This window comes from Balaenoptera physalus (assembly GCF_965194825.1).
Source record: "Balaenoptera physalus genome assembly, chromosome: 20".
NCBI lineage: Eukaryota > Metazoa > Chordata > Mammalia > Artiodactyla > Balaenopteridae > Balaenoptera > Balaenoptera physalus.
Window position 1 is genome coordinate 11729557 of NC_138901.1, and position 18308 is coordinate 11747864.

At 62.2% G+C, this 18308-nt stretch overlaps 1 protein-coding gene across 7 annotated transcripts in view; it reads right to left on the reverse strand.

Annotated features, from left to right (window-relative positions):
• AATK (apoptosis associated tyrosine kinase) overlaps window positions 1-17451 on the reverse strand; it is a 38978-nt gene extending 21527 nt beyond the window's left edge. For 3 of the 7 annotated variants that reach the window (XM_082440930.1, XM_082440927.1, XM_082440928.1), the window contains exon 1: window positions 16987-17176. In XM_082440930.1, the coding sequence (XP_082297056.1) occupies window positions 16987-17069 (83 nt within the window). In that variant the 5' untranslated portion in view covers window positions 17070-17176. Of the gene's footprint in view, window positions 1-11789; window positions 11940-16986 lie in introns of those variants that run through there. The other 4 variants (XM_082440931.1, XM_082440935.1, XM_082440934.1 and 1 more) reach the window with 4 other exon arrangements.
• Between the last annotated feature and the right edge of the window lie 857 nt (window positions 17452-18308).

The window sequence follows — 18308 nt, forward strand, 5'->3', positions numbered from 1 at the left end:
TTCCCCATCTGGAAATGGGGCCACCCCACACCGAGTGTGCAATAGAGGAACACCAGCCCAAGATGTCAGCTAGGCCTGGCACACACCACAGACCCCCTACCACAAGACCCCACCCCCCGCCCTTTCCCACTTCAGTTCAGCCCCGGGGAAGGGGTGAAGGGTGGGCTAAAAGGTGCTCCAGGCCTCCTGCTGGCTGAGCGGAGGGCGAGGAGAGGAGGAACAGGGGCAGAGGCTGGTCTCGCAGCGAGGCCACAGGCTGGTCGCTCACCACCTGCTCCTTCCTGCCCAGAGGGCCCGCCAAGATTATAAAAATAACCCGCAGACCCAGGTGAAGTTCAGACCACCGGGAGTCACCTAGGAGTGGCCAAGCGTGGCCCTGCAGCCCAAGCCCTTGGATGTACCCCATTCAGTGAGCCCCCCGCCCCCGCACTTGCTCACCTCCAGGCAGGAAACGTAGCCCCCGCAGGCACCCAGATCCCAGAGCCCCTTCAGGCCCCACTTCGCCAATCTCGGTCCAGCTGGGATGGGGGAGGGCTGGCTCACCACACACGGCAGGGCAGGCAGGACTGCTGAGTGCTGGAAGTTCTCTCTTAGGGTCCATTTCATCGTCCAGGTCTGCCCTGGGGCCATGCAGGCCTCCTCCCGGCGTGTCCAAGCTTCGGGGGCATCAAGGCGGGGGCAGGGCACTCATGGGTGTGGCCTCCACGGGGTGTGGTGAGGCTCCCACTGCTTCAGCTTACACCTGCCTCCTTCTGAACTCTGGGCCCCGCCTTCCAGGGTCTCCGGGGTCTGTTCACTCCCCATGTGTCCCGTGTGCCCCACAGGGGGTGAGCTCCTCAGTCCCTGGAGCCTCGTCTCCGACCCCCAGCAGCCTGCGTCCCCGGAGCCGCTCTGCAAGCTTCCTCCATCCGAGCCGCCCTGGGCAGGGGTGGGTGGCCTCAATATGAGCTGCCTTAAGCAGGGGCAGGTGGCCCCCATCAGAGCCTCCTTAAGCAGGGGCAGGTGGCCCCCATCAGAGCCTCCTTAAGCAGGGGCAGGTGGCCAGAGTGGTCCTTCACCGGGAGGGGGATGGGTAGCGTCTCAGCCACGGGCTAGGTTCCTGCCAAGTGACCGTGGGCGTCGGCACACAGCTCTCCACCGTTGTAGGGCTCACTCCCCAAGGCCCTTTTCGCCTTGGGGGGCACCCACAGCCAGGGTCACCTGGCAGGCACATAGCCTGCCTGTCTTCACCCAAACAAAGGGCTGGGGTGAGGAAGCTACAGACAGGAGCCTGGGGCCCCCGGCCAGGACCCCTCCCTGCCCTCCCCAGTGCCCCATGCCCACTCTGTGGGCAGAACTGGGGCCAGGGAGCCAGGACACTGGGAACAGGGTGGTGACATCACAAGGAGAAGCAGTGCCTGTGGGTGGCTGAGAGCACACAGGGCAAACCCTGGGCCCAAACCCCTCAAGGGGCCACCGCAGCCTACGGGGCTGGAAGAGGCAGGGGCTGGGCCGGGGATTCTGGAAGGAAACCTCACAGGGTGGGGTGGGGGGGTCCCTCGGGGGGGCTCCCTGAGAGCAGCGGCCAGCCCGCTCCTCCGTCCCCCACCAGCAGGGGTCACGTTTCTGGCGTAAGAGGAGCTCTTTCTTGTTGTGATTAAGGCTCTACTTTAATCAGATGAATTCACACGGGAAGGGACTGAGAGTCCAGCTCCCTTATGTGAAAACGCAGGTTGTAAAAGCCGACATGTTCATACAATACAAACGCCTGTTAACCATCACAACAAAGGTGGTATGTGCGGCGCCGAGAGGCACCTGTCCCATCTTCCCGCCCGAAGTTCAGTGACCCAGGGGTATGCACACCCCAGGGCAGCAAATGCTCAGCAGCTCACCTCTGACACCCACCAGCTCCTACAACACCCCCAAACCCACGCAGCATCCGAGCCGGAGCAGCAGGTAGACCAGAACCACCCCATGTTCCTGGCCGCTCCTCTGTCTGAGGTCCCGCCTCTGTGGCGCCCTCCTGTGGGGATGACTGATGGTGGACCCTGTTTCGTTAGATACTTCTTAAAATAATAATTCTATCTACTGCAGAAGCAACAGAGAAAACAAGACAGAGACGACCAGCTCCCCCCCCTGACCCAGCAGGCCTATGGCCTCCATCGGCCCAATTCTGCTGCTTGAACGGGACCCTGCCCTCCTCGCCAGCCCGGTGGCCTGAGCACTGCTCACCAGCTGTGAGCAGCCATTCCAAGGAGGCACAGCGTTCTGTAAAACTGCATGGCCACGTTTAGGAATAGTAACTCACGCTTGCTGGGCACCTGCTGTGTCCCGAGGGTCTCCCGTGGATGCTTTCCCTGCCAGGAGGGGCCACTTTCCAGTTCATGATGAGCAAACAGAGCCCGCCCCCAGCCTCACGGGACAGATCTCACCCCTACCACCCAGCTTCCCGCCTGGAACCACCCTTCTCTGGCCCCACCCCACCTCCACTCAGCCAGGCACGCGTGGGGGTCTGACTGCAGGCCATTTCAGGGTGACAGCCCCCAACACAGCTGCAGCCAGGCACCATCTCCCGAGGCAGGGACACCGGGTCCACCAATGGGTCCCCACCCCTCCTTTCCCTCCCCCTCCCCCCTTCCTCCCCCTTCTCCCTTCCTGCTTTTCCTGCTTCCTTTTCAAGTTCAACACATTCTTTGAGGATTCCCCACTCCCACACCTTCTCTGCTGTCCCCCAGATCACCTCAGGGACCTGCAACTGGGGTAGGGAACCCAAGGGAGACAGGTGGGCCAGAAGACCCTCCTTGCAGACCCCACAGAGCTAGAGTCCCATGTCCCCAAGGCCTCCTTGCCTCCTGGACATCCCACAGTCCCCCATAAAACCTGCCAGGTGCTGGCTCTGGGACACTGCCCCCACCCTATCCCCCGAGTACACGACTGTAACACCCGCCACGTGACAGGTCCTATCCAGTTCTCCAGGACCAGCCCGATCCTGCTGGGAGGGCGGGTAAGCAGGGGGCAGGAGTGGGGTCCAGCGTCAGGGTCTGGGCACGAGCCACACCACCCATGGCCCTCAGTGGATGGACATGGAAGGGGAGGGGGGAGGGGTGCTGGTTTAAGCTGGGGTGGAGGCTGCAGGGCCAGGACCTGGGTGTCCCTTGGGGACAGATCCCCCATGGCCCACCCTGGAGGTCTCAGGGCCCTTCACAAGGGGCTCCAGTTTTGGGGGGCCTGGCCCTGCAGGTGACACGGGAGGGGTGACATGGATCCTGTGCTCTCCCCAAAGGGGGTGGACATCGGTACCCAGCAGATCCCTCTGGTGAACCACCCTCGGTGCTGGTGCTCTCTGGTCCTGGCCTCAGTCAGTCTCCAGGGAGGGCTCCGAGGGGCTGGCGGGAGGAGGGGGATGGACCATTTGTCGGGGGAGCTGTGAGGCGGGGAGGGAGCAGTTCTGGACAGAACCAGGTGCCAGGCTGGGCTTCTTGTAAAAGGAATGACTTGTTCCGCCAATGAGTGGGGGTGAGGTCAGGTGAGTGGTGTCCATGAGGGGGCTGTCACACAACTTGGGTCACCCAACTCCCTCACCCCCTCCCAAGCACCCATCAACAAGACCCATGGCCTTGTAGCGGATGAAGCTCTAAACAAGAGAAACTAGAAAAAGTGCAGAGAGAGGGATCTTGCCTAACTCTTAACATATCCAAAAGCTACAATCATTAAAACCATATGGTTCTGCAGCAGAGATGGGCCAACAGGTGAGGAGCAGAATCACAGCCCAGAGCCAGGTCCGGCCTCAGCGGAAGACCCCGCACAGAATGCCCGGCCCCGTGTGGTCTTGCCTCAGACCACACACCAGAATACCTTCAGATTGACATCAGTGAGTCAAATTATAGCATCTGAGAAGAAAACAGATAAATATCAGGCTTCTCAATGGAGAGGGATTTTTAAGCTAAAAGCAACGGAAGGAATCATGAAAGATCAATGGGTTTGGCCACATAAAAACGTATGTTCTATAAAAGCCCCAAATTAAAAGGAAACAACAAACCAGGACGAATGATGACAGAAAATTTATCAGGGACTGATGTGACTACTTTTGGGGGCACACAATCAGCAAAAACTAAAAAAATACATTAAGACCCCAAAACAGAAACAAGCAAACAACACACAGCCCACAATCAAGGAAATACAATTTGACTAACCCACAGGAAAATGTGCAGCCTCGTCCATAATAAAAGAAATGAAATGTCACACCCGATGTCTGCTTCTCGGCCACGTGAATTCTTAGAAGCTGGTGTCTGGCCGAAGCCCACACACCAGGACCAGCTGCCCAGGCGCTCTGGTGGGTGTAAGTCGGAGCAGCCTCTGGAAAGCGATTTGGAGATGTGCTTGCAGGGCCTGGGAGACCTGCCAACTCCCAGGCCTAGTGATTCCTGGTCTGAGAATATCAAGCGAGAGAGCAGCCTGAATGGCACACAAATCCAGACTAAAAACAAAGGAAGGAGCAAGTTAATGCCACAGGCAGGAATCGCTTCACACAGAGATGTTCCCTGCAGTGGTGTTTATAAGAGTAAAAACCAGCCTACATAATCACAATAAAAGGATTCCGTAAAAACAATAGTATATTTGCAAAGGAAGCCATAGAGAGTGAATTTAAGAAGATGTGTTAAATAAATGAGGGAATATCAACTTTATGCTAATTTTAAAAAGTGGATACACAAGGAAACGGTTGGGCTCAAAGCAAACGCTTGTTATTTGACTACGGAGTCAAGGGTTCATGGGGTCTCCCAAATATATATACTTCATGAGTTTTGACATATCTGTACACCAAACCCATCAAGCCCAACACTTTCAACATGCACAGTTTAGTCTATTTCTATTATGCCTCAGTAAATTTGAGAACAAGAGGCAGGACATGAAATTGTTTATAAATCCTGATCACAACCATGTTAAAAAAAAAAAAAAACTGGAAGAAAACATCTCAAAATGTGAACAGTGATTGTCTTGGGTGGGAGAATTCTGGGTAGTTAATACCTTCTCGTTGTCTGCAGTTTTCATATTTTCTACAATAAGCATGTACTACGTCTAGAATCAGATGTGTATACTTTTATTTAATATTTTATTTAACTATCACCCACACCTAACCCCATCACTCTCATCTTTAAAGACCCCAACAGCCTCACCATAAACAGAATGGAGCCCAGAATCTGTCCTGGCGTCACAGGGTCCTGGGTCTCCACAGGTCTCTGTCTGCCCCCACCCCACACTCAAACCCCACCTGGGGGAGCCACATGGCTGGAGGTCAGTAAGGTTTCCCCAGGGAAACAATGGGGACACAGAGATGGAAGGTGGAGGTGGCCTGGATCGGCCAAGAGAAGGATCAGTGATTCCAGCCATCCTCAGGTCAGTGGACCCACTCTGAGGGGCTCTGTCTTTGGCCACATCTCGCGGCCAGAGTGCAGGAAGGACAGCAGGTTGTGCCTCATTCTGGGTCCCGGGGTGGCCCCTGCACCCTCCACCTCCTCAGTCGCTGCCTTCACTGTCCTGGGCTAGATGCCATCCTCCTCCCCAAGTGGACCCAGGCTTGGCCTACATCCCCTCCTGACCCCATCAGGGCCCCAGCTCCTACCCTGGTCCCCAGCTTCTTCTGGGGCCCCAGACCCCGATATCCACCTGGTTCTGGCCCTTCCCTTGGGTGTCCTGGAGCATCTCAAACCAAACCCAGCATGGAGTCCACGTCCCCCTCAAGGCAAACCCGCTCCCTGGATCCCTCCCACCCCTCCCCAAGTGGGAGACCCCAACTGCCTCTGGATTCCTCTTGCCCCCTCCCCACGTCCAGCCCCGCTGAGGCTACTGAGCTCCACCCCATGGCCCGGACCCTGCCCAACCTCCTCAGGGGTCTGTGGCTTCCAGGCGGCTCCTCACCCGGGACTGAAGCCATCTTCCAAAAGCGCCACCCACGAGCCCCCTCCGAGCCCTCTACCTGCCTGCCTACCCACTGCTGGCCATTCCCCCGCTGCGCCTTCATCCTCGCTGGCCCCTCGGCCTGGCCCCGTCCCAACATCCCCAGGAGCCTGAGACACACGGCACTCAGGAAGCACTTCCAGTCAGCCCCCTCCAGCCTCAAGGCCCAGTGCCTCGGTCTCCCAGTCTGCTGGGAGGGGCCGCATGCTGCCGCCTGGCTCAGCAGCCGCTCTGAAGAATAAGTGAGCCATCTGAGCCACTAGGACGGCCATGATCTTTAAAGCAGAAAATAACCAGTGTTGGTGAGGATGTAGAAAAAAGAGGAGCCCCCGCGCGGCTGGTGGAGAAGCCGTGGGCGAGTCCGACGGCCCCTCCACGGCACTGCGTGGTCCATCCCTATGGGGTGTCCAGAACAGGCGGGTCCAGGGGACAGGGGCCGGGAGGGGGACTGTAGTGGCACAGGGCTTCTTTTTGGGGTGATGAAAAGGCTCTGGAACTAGAGAGGTGGTAGCCGCACAACACTGTGAATGTACTAAATGCCACTGACCCATACACTTTAAAGGGGTTAAATTCACATTATATGAATTTCACCTCAATTTAAAAAGATGTTAAGTAAGCGGTCTGACACCCGTGGAGACCGAGTCAGGGGTGTGCCAACCCTGCCGGCCCCCATGGGCGGGCACCCCCAATGTGCCCCTGGCTGGCTCACTGCTCCCCCCAAGAGCCCCTTTCCGATCTGCACCAGACGCCCACAGCCTCATCTTTCACCCACTCCCTTGGGGCGCTGCCCAAACCCTCCTGGAACAAAGGCCACTTCCACAACAATGAGGGTCCTGGGCGACCCCGCATCGCGGCCAGACACCACGGGGAGCCCACTCCTCGACCAGCATCTCTGCCAAGGGCCGTGGCTCCGAGGCCAGAGCACCAACTGACTCCCTGCTACAGCCCCGTCTGGCCCTTGAAGTTCACTGGATGTTCCATCCTACTGTCGGAAGTCAGGTGGAGCACGGCCCCACTCCTGCTACTCAGGACAACACACAGGCCAGGACCCCGTCCACTCGTCCACCGTGCCCACCTACCACCAGGGCCCAGCACCCTTCCTGGCCCCCAACTTGTTCCCCTGTGGAAGGAGGGGAGGTCTCAGATCCCCCTGTGGCCGAGCAGCCTCGAATCCCCCCATGGGGTCATCCGCCCCAGGTATAGCCAAAGCTGCTGTTCTGGGCACCTGGCACCCCCGCCTGCGTACCCCCACCTCGTAACGCACCTAGTCCAGGGCCGGCCACAGGCTCTGAGGCCCTGAGGAGCTGCTCCCGTGGCTCACACCGAAGCCCACGGCGCCACGGCACCACATGAGGACACAGAACAGCGGCTCAGCCTCCACTGGCCTGCGGTTCCAGTGGGGGCAACCAGGCCCTCCGAGGGGCCCCGCCCAGCCCAGGCAGTGAGCGTGGCTCCGAGCGAGACAGCCACGCCCCCTGGTATTCCCAGCGCCCCAGCCGGCCTGCCTGGTGCGGATGCAGCCGACGGGGGCTCACACCTGGAGTCACCAGCAGGCCTGGGGCGGGGCCCTGGCAGGGCATCGGAGGGCATCCTGGCACCAATGCCCCTGCCCCACAAGCCCGCCCGCTGATGCAAACAGGATCTTGTGCAGGAAGAAGCTGTGCAACCTGGGCGGGCGTCTCTGAGTTACGAGGCCGAGGTGAGCGGACAGCACAAGGGGCAGAGCTCTGCGTGCCCAGGCCTCCAGGGGCCCATCATCTGTCCCTGATACTCCCACCTCCCAGCCTCCAGATGAGGCAAGTGGCAAGAGTCTGGGGCTTCCCACGACAGAGGGCAAGTAGGAGGGGCATTCATACCCCCATGAACCATCCGGAAGGTGGACCCAGCGCTGGGGGTCCGTGGGGCAGAGTTTCTTGGCAAATGTTTGCCCAAAGGCCCAGACATGGAAGTTCCCCCCGAGAGAAACAGAAACCTCTCAGCAGAGGAAGGGAAGCAGGTCACTGGACTTGTGTGGTGCCTCCCAGGCAGGACCCAGGCCCACCCCATCCATGTCCTCACTCCTCCCCCAAATCTCTGAGGTCAAGTAGAGAAATGAAAGGACGCTGGCGACTGAAATCAGAGCCCTGATTGCTCGGACGCACGGGGCGCTTGGGCCCCGGCACACCCACCTCCCCGTGGGCCTCCCAGGATGAAGGCCGCAGCTGCAGGATGCCCCCATCCCAAGAGGTGGCACTGGGTCGGGGGCAGTCACGGACGGCTCTCAGTCCCAGCCCACCACCCCCACCAGGCTCACCCTGACCACCTCGGAACGCAGCTCCGGGCGGGGGTGCAGCCACCCCACCTCCGCAGCCGCCCAGGCTCCACCCCAGCAGGTGAGAGGGGTCCGAGACGCGCCTGGGTGGGGAGGCTGCGCCCCACCGCCCCCACCCCAGAACCTTCCAAACCTCTTCACCCGCAGTCTGGATGTCCTAACGTACAGAGACAGGTGTGGATGCCACCTGCGGGGTGGAGTACAGACGGCGTTGGGGCCGCATGGGGCCGAGGACAGCACCGGGGGAAAGGGGCGGGCAAGCAGGCATCCTGGACAGTCTCGCACCCCAAGGACTGAGGGGAGGGCTGGAAGGTGGAGGGCGCTGCCTCCGGGGGAGGGAAGCTCAAGTGTCCGGCGGCTAAGTGGCCGCAGCCATTCTGCCGGCTTAAGTATCAACCTGAAGTGATGGACCTAGACCCGGCAAAGTCCGCAGACACAAACAAGCAGCTGGGAGGCCCCCCCACCAAGGCCCCCACGGACACATGGGTCACAGCAGCCGCCTACACAGGAGGGTTCTTTCCCCGACCCCGGACCGCAGACCCTTGGTGGGTGGCTGGACGGTCGGCGTGGTCGGAGGGGGGTGTCAGCCCCCCTCCTGCTGTCCACAGGGGGTCAGGAACTACACCATCACGTAGAGCCTAAGAGGGGAACCCGAGGGCTCTCACCGCCCGGGGCAGGGGAGAGCCAGGGGCCTGGGCCTCCCCACTGAGAACCAGACAGGGGACACACTCACATACACGTCCCCACGTCCTCACACAGGTGCACTCATATGTTTACACGTGCGCTCACCCACTCCCTCCCACACACTCCCCCCACATCCTCACCCGCACTCAGACCACTGCACACATGCTCACACTCACACGCTCCCAGCACACACATCACACCCACCCACGTGCACGCACTCACACCTCTCACACCAGGAGACATGCTCTCATATGCGCTTCCAGAAGCACATGCTGGCAGTATGGGTTTGGACACCCAGCCCGGTCCCCCTCGGGCCAGGACCAGCACTGGACATAAGCACAGTCACCGTGCGGAGCAGCAACAGAAGCAAGTGCCACGAGCTCAGCACCAATGAGTGACATCCCTTCTGCTGGCATGTGACAAGGCCGGCCTGGTCACCACCAACAGAGGCCCCTTGACTCTTTCCCAGGAGCCCCAGGACCCACCCCCAAGGCTAGTCCTGGGGCAGGGTGGGCACCCAGGATGTCCTCAGCCCTGGCCCCCCAATCCCTGGTGGCTGAGCAGCCCAAGGGACACAGCAGGGGTGGTTGGGTGGGGGGTGTCTGGGTGAGAACAGGGAAACACGGGCACTACAGTCCCCGCTCTCCGTTCCCGGGGCCGCTCCCACTGACACCGTCTCCCCTGCACTAACGGCCTCCCACTCGGCCCCCGGCCTCCGTCCGCCAGTCCCTCCACGACTTGCACATCCCTCGGCCCCCACTCCCTGCAGGGACTTGAGGGTGACCCCCTCTGGAGGACGGGACCTGCCCATCCTGTTCATCTGAGGACCCTGCCCTGACACCCGCTGGGCACGGGGTCGCCCCGAGGGTACTGAGCTGGATGAATGAGTCCCTCTCACAAGCATGGGCGGGGGAGCAGCTGTGCAGAGGCCGGAGGCAGCCAGGCTCAGACCCACCCAGGAGGAAACCTACAGATGCACGGCTAGACCCAGGAAGCGCTGCAGCCAGTCAGTTTCAGACAGGACTTGCAGGGCCGCCCATCACAAGAAGGAAAAATAAAGCAAAATCCGATGCACTGGCTCCCACTCCAGCACCAGCTGCTGAGGGGCGGGAGGGCAGCCCAAACCCAAAACTTCCTGCCATCCTGGCCTCCAAGTTTCTGTCTGGAACCCAGTGCGGGCAGAGAGTGGGGTGAGGCGAGCCGGGGAAGCACGGCAGCAGGGGCAGGGCTCAGGTCAGGTGCGGCCTCAGCCAGGGTCAGGACTGTCCAAGCCCTGGCCCCGCCCTCCCTGAGCAGGTCCCACCCAGGGGCTCCCTCCGGGGCTGAGTGGCCCCAAGAGGGAGCACGACCATCCCTCTGGGTCATTCATCCCCAGGGGCCAGAAACTGCCTCTTGAGGATGCCTGCCTCATGCCAAAAGGATTCCAGGCGGCTTCCTGGGATTAACAAGCTGGCCTACACCCCTGGTTTGCTGGTAATGCTTAACAACCAGCTCTCTTGAAAAAAGAGACGAAGGAGGTTTCTGATGTGGAGGCTTTGCAGGCTCCTGGGGCACAAATTCTCCCACCACAGCCCATCTCAAGCCACCAACCTGACGCCACTGAGCACGGGGTCGGGAAAGACTCGCCCCAGCGGTGCCTGCATACCCGACCCCAGACCAGTGAGACGGCTAAGATGCGAAAGCACCAGCCCTGACGCACACCTCTGACCAAGGGCTCAGTTCCAGAACATATAAATACCACCCACAGCCGGGCAGGCCTGGCTCACACAGGGAATCCCAGAAGACGACTTCAAATGGCCAACAAGCCCCCAGAAAGGCACCCAAGGCGTCAGGCAGCGGAAAAGGTGAGTCAGGCTGTGGCACTGCAGGAGCAGGGCCTCAGTGCTGAGTGCTGGGCAGGGGCCTGTGTGTGGTGGCCCAGCCCTCAGCACCCACGAAAGCGGCCCCCAGACCCAGGCCCGTTCCCTACGTTCCCGTGATAGAAAACGGAGGGCCCACGGAGAGAGACACAGACGACCCTGAGCTGCACGCCTGCAGGTAGGAAATGTCCAGACAGGCGATCTCCAGAGACAGGAAGCACACGAGGGGCTGCCGGTGGGTGTGCGGCTTTCACGAGGGGGACAAAAGTGTTCTGAAATTGTGGTGATGGCTGTACGCTTCTGTACATACACTAAAAAGCGCTGAAGTATACACTTGAAATGGATGAATCACACGGTACGTGAATCATATCTCGATAAAGCTGTCAGAAAGAGAGGGAAGAGACGGCGTTAGGATGCCTGGAGCCGGGCAGAAGGCAGTGTCTGTGGACGGCTGGGCAGAGAACCTGCCGTTTTGCTGTCAACAAGGAGTGACCTCGGGCATGAGGCCGAGCGCGACCCGCCAGACTCGTTCCTATGAGCACCCTGTGCGGGCGGCGTCCCCCGAAAGTGGGATTCCTTCTTCCCAGGGGGGTGCCCGGACAGCCAGGTGGGCCTCACAGCAAGTGGAGCCAAACCACCTGCCCGGGATTACAGGCAGCTCCACGCAGACAGGAACCAGCCCATCACACAGTCACCACACATCCCTCTACAAGCGACCGCCTGCCACATCCCACCGTGAGATGCGACCGGGGACCCGCCCCAGCCTCCAGATGCCGGCCCGCATCCTGCTGCCTCACCGCACACACCCTCTGCGGCGAGTGACCCCCAGGCTGCCCAGAACCACCCACTGCCCTGGCCCTGCCCATTCCTGTCTTGCCACTTCCTCTGGCAGAGCCAGAGCAGGGGCTGGGGACCTCGTGAGTACGAGCCCCTGTCCGCTCATGCCTGGCCCCAGGGCTGGCAGTGGGAGAGCCCACACCCTCCCAGAAACCCCCACATACCTAGCTCTGGCGGCCGCTCCCGCGCGGCTCCAACTGCTGGTCTAACTCCAGAGTCACCCTCAGCAGACCTTCCCTGACCCCAGGGCACCCTGGCCCCTGCCCCCCAGGCTGACCCTGGTAGAGGAAGGCAGGGACCCGGCGTGGACGCTGCCTGCTGCAACAGGCCAGACAGGCTGCCTGGGAGCTGGCTCTGGCCCGGCGTCCGCTGCCCTCATTTCCTCTGCCGGCTTCCTCTGCCGGGGGAGGGGAGGCCACGGGCCGCCTGTCCTGCTGGTGCTGGCTCCTCTGCAAGAGGCAGCTGGAGGCCGAGAGCGAGGCCCCAAGGTGCCCAGATGAGGGCTACTGTCCTGGGCCACAGCTGCCTTCCTATCACTGCGGTCCAGTGAACTCGCGTGTTCTGAGGCGCCTGCACACGTGTTACCTTGCTTTCCTCCAAAGACATGTCCAGGTGGGTAGGGCTGTCCCAGTTTACACAGAGGAGATGGAGGCTGGCATGAAGGCAGAGGCAGGCTCAGCCCCAGACGAGGCCCCGTGGGGCTCAGAGCCGCCCTGCAGGAGTGTCCTGGGGCTGCTATCGCAACGTGCCACAAACTGGGGCCTTAATGCACATGGAGTGTCTGATGTTCTAGAGGCCAGACGTCCTGCACGAGGGCCACACTCCCTCCAGAGGTCCCGGGGCACAACGCTTCCCGCCTCTCCCAGCTTTTGGAGGCCCCAGGCCTTCCTTGGCTCGTGGCTGCATCAGCCCAGCTTTGCCTCCACTGTCATGTGGCATGGGACGTCCTCCTCTCTCCTGAATCTCCCCCTGCTCTCTTGTAAGGACCCCAGCCATAGAATTAGGCCACCTTAATCCAGGATGGCTTCATCTTAACTTATTACAGCTCCAAATGCCCTGTTTACAAACAAGGTCCCATCCTGAGGCTCCAGGTGGACATGAATTTGGGGGGATGCTATTCCACCCATGAGCCCTTGACCTGGGGAAGGTGGAGAACAGGGAGGATGGCGAATGGGTGGACATGCTCAAGGGCAGTGACTGCAGGTGGCCGGTTGACAGTCGGGCAGTCCTTCAGGGCCAACCACCGAGAGGGCCGACTCCAGGCTCCTCAAGCCTCAGGCCAGCGGGACCCGGTGACTCAGCCCATCAACTGAAATGAGACCAGGGGTGAGGCTGAGGGCCAAAGGTTGGGCGGGGGATCTGGCTCCGCTCAGCCATGACCTTGACCACCCCCTGCAGGAGACCACAGCACCCACGGCCCAGCCCAAGCTCACACACAGGTGAAGGCATCTGTGAGCATCTGTGCATTCGTGTGTGTTCACGTGTGTGAGTGTGTGCGTGAGCCCGGGTACCGGCGCATGTAAAGCTACCCAGCGTGAGGGAGAAGCAACCCCTTTGTGAGAGGAGCATAGGCTGGCTTCCTGGAGAATGTGCTAGAATGCAAAGAAATTGCCCAGGGGAGGACTGTGACCTCCCTCCTGCCCTGAGCTGGCCCATACCCCAAGAGCCCAAGAGCCACAGCTTCCACCCTGGGGCCAGCCTTTCTCGGGCGCGGGGAGGGAGTAACACGCCGGCCCTTGACGCCCCTCCCCCCACCCCAGCCTGAGTCGATCTGGGGAGGGCCCGGTGGAGGGGACGGGGGGCGGGTTGTGTCAGGCAGCATCTGCCTTCAGCTAGGCCCCGTGGGCAGCAGGCAGAGAGCGGTGGGCCACCAAGTTCAAGAACCACTGCCAGCACGGGTGCATCAGCCAGAGAGAGGGACCCCCAGGGCGGCAAAAGCCCATTCCTGGGGGCCTCTCAGCCCTCAAGTCCCCAAGCGCACCTGTCCCCGTGCAGGACAGACCACGCCCGGCTGGAATGCCCTCCCTGTGCCCTGTCCCCCAGCGACACCTTCACCCTAAGGCCCGGGCATGCCCAGCCCTGAGCTGGCACCTCGCAGACATTAACGCCGGTGAGCCGGCTCCCAGTGGGGCCAGGCGCAGGACGAGGACGTGGGCAGGCAGCAGCACATGACCGAGAGGCTGGGGGCTGCCTTGTCTTCCATGAGCTTCGCCGAACTCCAGGTCCCGCCAAATGGTCCACAGTGACCCCTGCCCCAGGGTCAGCCTTGAGTGGTGCTCCCTGGGGACTGACCCTCACCCAGCGCTCCAGTCACCCACATGTGGCCCTCAGGAGGGGACACCACAGTAATGCCCGCCTACAGATTAAGAAACAGAGGCACAGAGAGGGCCATGGGATCAGGGAGGGGTTTGGGGTCCTCAGAAGCTCCAGGGCCCCAGGCTCAGGACTGCAGAGCTCTGACTGAGGCCTGCACCTGGCAGGCACCTGCTGAGAGCCTGGGCTGCACCCACTCCACCCGGGGCCGGAGAGGGTAAGAAACAAGGGCAGCTCCCTGCCTCAGAGCTTTCCAGCGGGAGAGGCAACCCCCGCCCCGCCCCTTCGAAGCCACACCCACCCCCCACCAGCCAGACCCAGGTGCTCCCGACTCCCACGTGGCACCCTCATCACCCCTCAGCTCTTGGCTTCCATACCCCATCACCTGGTCTCCCCAGAGTGAGGTTTCACCTATGTGGAGCTGAGTCTCAGAGAGGTTGAGTGACTGGCCCAAGGCCACACAGTGCTGAGGTCACAGGGCTGTGACTGCCCAGAAATACCCCAGGGTCACCCACATCCTAAGGAAGAGCTGGACCCCAGAGGAGGCAGCCCTTCCGGATGCCCGCCTGCACCGGCCCATCGCCCCAGGAGAACATCCTGGGCCTGGCCCCCTCCAGCAGCCTGCCCTGCCCTTACCTGATAGGTGGTGGTGGCCCAAGCAGGAGCTGAGTTTAAATGAGGTACCCCAGCCCCCAGGCCTCACTCAAGCATGTGCCTACAGCCTGAGCCTCAAACTCAGCCCCTGTCACTCTCTACATAACCGCACCATTGTCACCACCTCTGTGGAGAACTGCCACAGTATCCATGACGGACGCAGAGCTGGCAGTAGGCAGCAGACCTGGCCTGGTGACATTGTGAGGACCCTCTGCCCGGGCCAGGCCCCTCTGTCCATCCCTGAGTGTTGAGTGACCACAGAAACAAACTCCGAGACAGCCACAAACACGACTGTCCCCTGCCCTCCGAGTTTGGTGGACCCCAAGCAGGGTCCCCCCTTAGACAGGAGCCAACTTCAAAAAGAACCATCTCTCCCCACTTTGGGGACAGGAAAGCCACATGCCACTGTGGCCTTGTCTCCATACACCACGCCCCCTCCATAAGAGCAGTCTCTGTTCATTGAGAGTCAAGTTTTCACCAGGCGCTTAACCCCTAACTGAGCTTGGGGTAGGCACAGCCATCCCATTTTACAGGTGAGAAAACTGAGACTCTGGACGGCAAGGGTGGGCAGGGGGACTCCAGGGGGTGTGAGCTGGGCTCTGAACACTGGGCATTTAGCAGGAGGGCATCGGACCCCACCCCCCCTCCCTAATGCCCACGTGGGGGCCAGCACAGAGCCCTGCACCCCAGCCAGCAACCCATCTCCACCATCCAGGGCGGCCCCTCCCACAGTGGGGCACAGTTCTCCCCTTCACTCCAAACAGATCTCCACTTGCCTCCTGACAACTTTTTTCCCTCGTAAGTCCTTAAACTGACACATTATAATTACATTGATCACAGCTGTTTACAGGAACACTTGCAAGAGGAGCCAAGCTCAGTTGTCTTTCTAAGATGGGGGAAGGGTCTCGTGCTGGGACACACGGGGTGTGTGTGTGGTGGGGGGAGGGTACTGAACCCACACAGGGCAAGTCTGGGCCCCACAAAGAGTGCAAGAGGCAGGGCGTGGGGGAGGGCATCGCCATCCCTGGGTCAGTCCTGGCACACACCCCGCCACACTGCCAACAGTTTCAAGGCTGGACCCTCACTCCCCAGCAGCCACACTGCATGGAGCACCAGCTCGGAGCCAGCGGGACACCTGTCCCTAAAGGTTGTCTGGGCCTGGGACTGCTCAGCAGGGCCACCTGCAGCCCCTGCCCTCAGAGCCCAGCCAGGGCTGTCGCTGCCAGATTCTGGGCCATCCACTGGTGACTCCACATTCTCCAAGCTCCAGGAGTCGCCTTGGGAAGTCAATTCTGAGCCAGTGACACCCACACCCTAAGCCCAGCAGAGGAACCTGCTATCAGGTCCCCTCCCCCAAGAGCAAATGCCTTCAGATGGGGCCGTACCCAGGGGACCCTGTGCATCACTGCACGAACTGGACCCTACTCCAGGGAGGGAGACCCAGGAGAGCCCATCACGTGCTCACCCGGCTTTGTTTTGGCTGGATTAGCCTGTGCCAGAGCCCCAGTGACATGTGGGTGGGACTCTGGGCCCTGCGGCCAAGGCTCCAGGGCAGGGGTTTATCTCCCACTCGGGCCAAGGAGGGGGGTGGTGAGGCCAGTGAAGACAGAGGGAAGAAAGTCTACCACCTCCTGGTGACAGATGCAGGCCTCCAGCTGCCCCTGGCCCCTCTGCCCACCCCAGCCGCCCACAGCTGCCAGGAGGTCAGGCAGCCATGGGTAAACAGGCTGCCAGGGCCGCCAGCCTGGCCCCACGCCCCCTGCAGCCAGCTTGACAGCGCCACCTGGGCCTCTCCCTGCCCGGAAGGCCTGGGCATCCACTGAGGCCCATCTCCTCTGAGCCTCTGCTCAGTGGGCTCTGTCCTGTGGGTTGACCACTGCTCCCACCTCCCCATGCAGGCGACTGGGTGGCCTGGCACGGCTCCCCAGAACCAGATCCCAGCCTGGGGAGAAGCCTCCTATTGCTAAGACCGTAGATCCACAAGGGGCCATGGTCACCTGGGCCTGGGGGGGCGACATTCCCACACCTCCCGGGGGCCCTTAGTCCTGGCCACCTCCTCCCCCGGACACCTGGGGCCAACACGGGCCCTCCTGCCCCAGTTACCTGAGACAGAAGCTTCCACAGAGACAGGGGCAGTGCCCCCACTGCCCACACCCGCTGCTGGAGGCCTCAGCCATGCAGGTGCCAGCCCCAAGGCCTGCCCACCTCCGGGCTTCCAGGGGGTCCAGCGCGGAAAGCCGTTCCTTCTGCGGCTCCACTCAGAGTGGGGAAAGGGTTAACTTTCATGCAAAATAGGAAACCGGGGGCTCTGGAAGCATCATGTCCGCAGTCGGGCAGGTTAGGGGCAGCCGCAACGGGCAGAGGGCTGGCAAGGGGCGCGGCCAGGGGACTCACCGGGGTCGAAGTGCGAGCTGAAGGCGAAGCTGGGGTTGAAGAAGGACGACGACATGGCCAGGGCCAGCAGCGCGTCTTGGCATCCCCCGGCGGGCGCTGCGCTCAGGACGCCCGCGGCCCGCGGCGCGCCATCACCCGAGCGGCCGCCGCAGGTGCGAGCGCGCCTTGGCCGCCGCGCCCGCCCAGCGCCCACAGCCGCAGCCGCGGGGCCGGCGGGGGTGCGGGTGCGGGTGCCGGTGCGGCGGCGACAGACGAGGCGCCTCCCCCGGCCGGCCGCGGCGCCACGGGGCTCCCGGGCTGGTGCAGTCCGAAAACACCGGCGGGAGCGCGCGCGGAGGGGGGGCTCTCTACACCGCTGGGGGGGCACGGAGACGCGCGGTGGGGGTACCCGAAGGCTGGGGGGGTACGGAGACGTGGGGGGCACGAAGGCACGAGGGGACACAGAGACGCAGGATGGGAGATCCGGAGACGCGGGGGTGGCACGGAGAATGGGGGGGCGCTGGGAGGCGGAAGGTGCGGGGGGAAGGGGGGCGGGGAGGGGGATACTGAGGCCGGGTGGGAGCTCAGAGACGTAGGATGGGAGACCCGAAGGCTCGGGGGCACGGAGAGTGGGGGAGGGGTGCTCGGAGGCGAAAAGTGCGGGGGGGGGAGGGGGCGGGACGGAGACTCGGGGAGGGGGCACCTGGAGGCGCGGGGGTGGGCAGAGGCGTGGGGGTAGGAGCGGGAAGGCGGGGGCGCGGCGGCGCGCGCGGGGGTGGGCACGGTGGCACGCAGGAGCAATACGAAAGCGCGCGCTGGGTGGCCCGGAGGCGCGGGCCCCGGCACGCGGGGGTCGGGGCCCCGCACGCGGCCTGCACACGCCGGTTTCGGAGGCAGCTTTGGTCCGGCCCCGCGCCTTCTGGGCGGCGCCCGCGCCGGCGGGGTGGGGGGGCTATTTTTGCCCACACCGCCCGCGCCTGTGCCACGCTGCGACAACCGTGGAGAAGGAGCGGCCGCCCCCGCCCTGGAGAGAACAGCGCCTGGCGTTTAGGGCGGGCGCGGCGGCGCTGGGCACCGAGGGACCGTCCCCTCCCCGCCGGCTGCGCGCCCTGCCGCGCCATCTTGCATGGATGAGGCGGCTTCAGGAGGGCAGGGGGGCTGAGCTCGCAGGGGGCTGGGAACCGTCCCCTCCCCACCCCCTGGGAGCGGAGAGAGAGTTACTATGTAGCCGGGATTTGAGTTTTATGTAACTTGGGTCACTCACTCTACGTCCATCCAGATGGGCAAAGCTCCTTGGCTGACCCAGCTGGAAGGCAGGGGGTTTCTGCGGGCAGGAGGGGCTC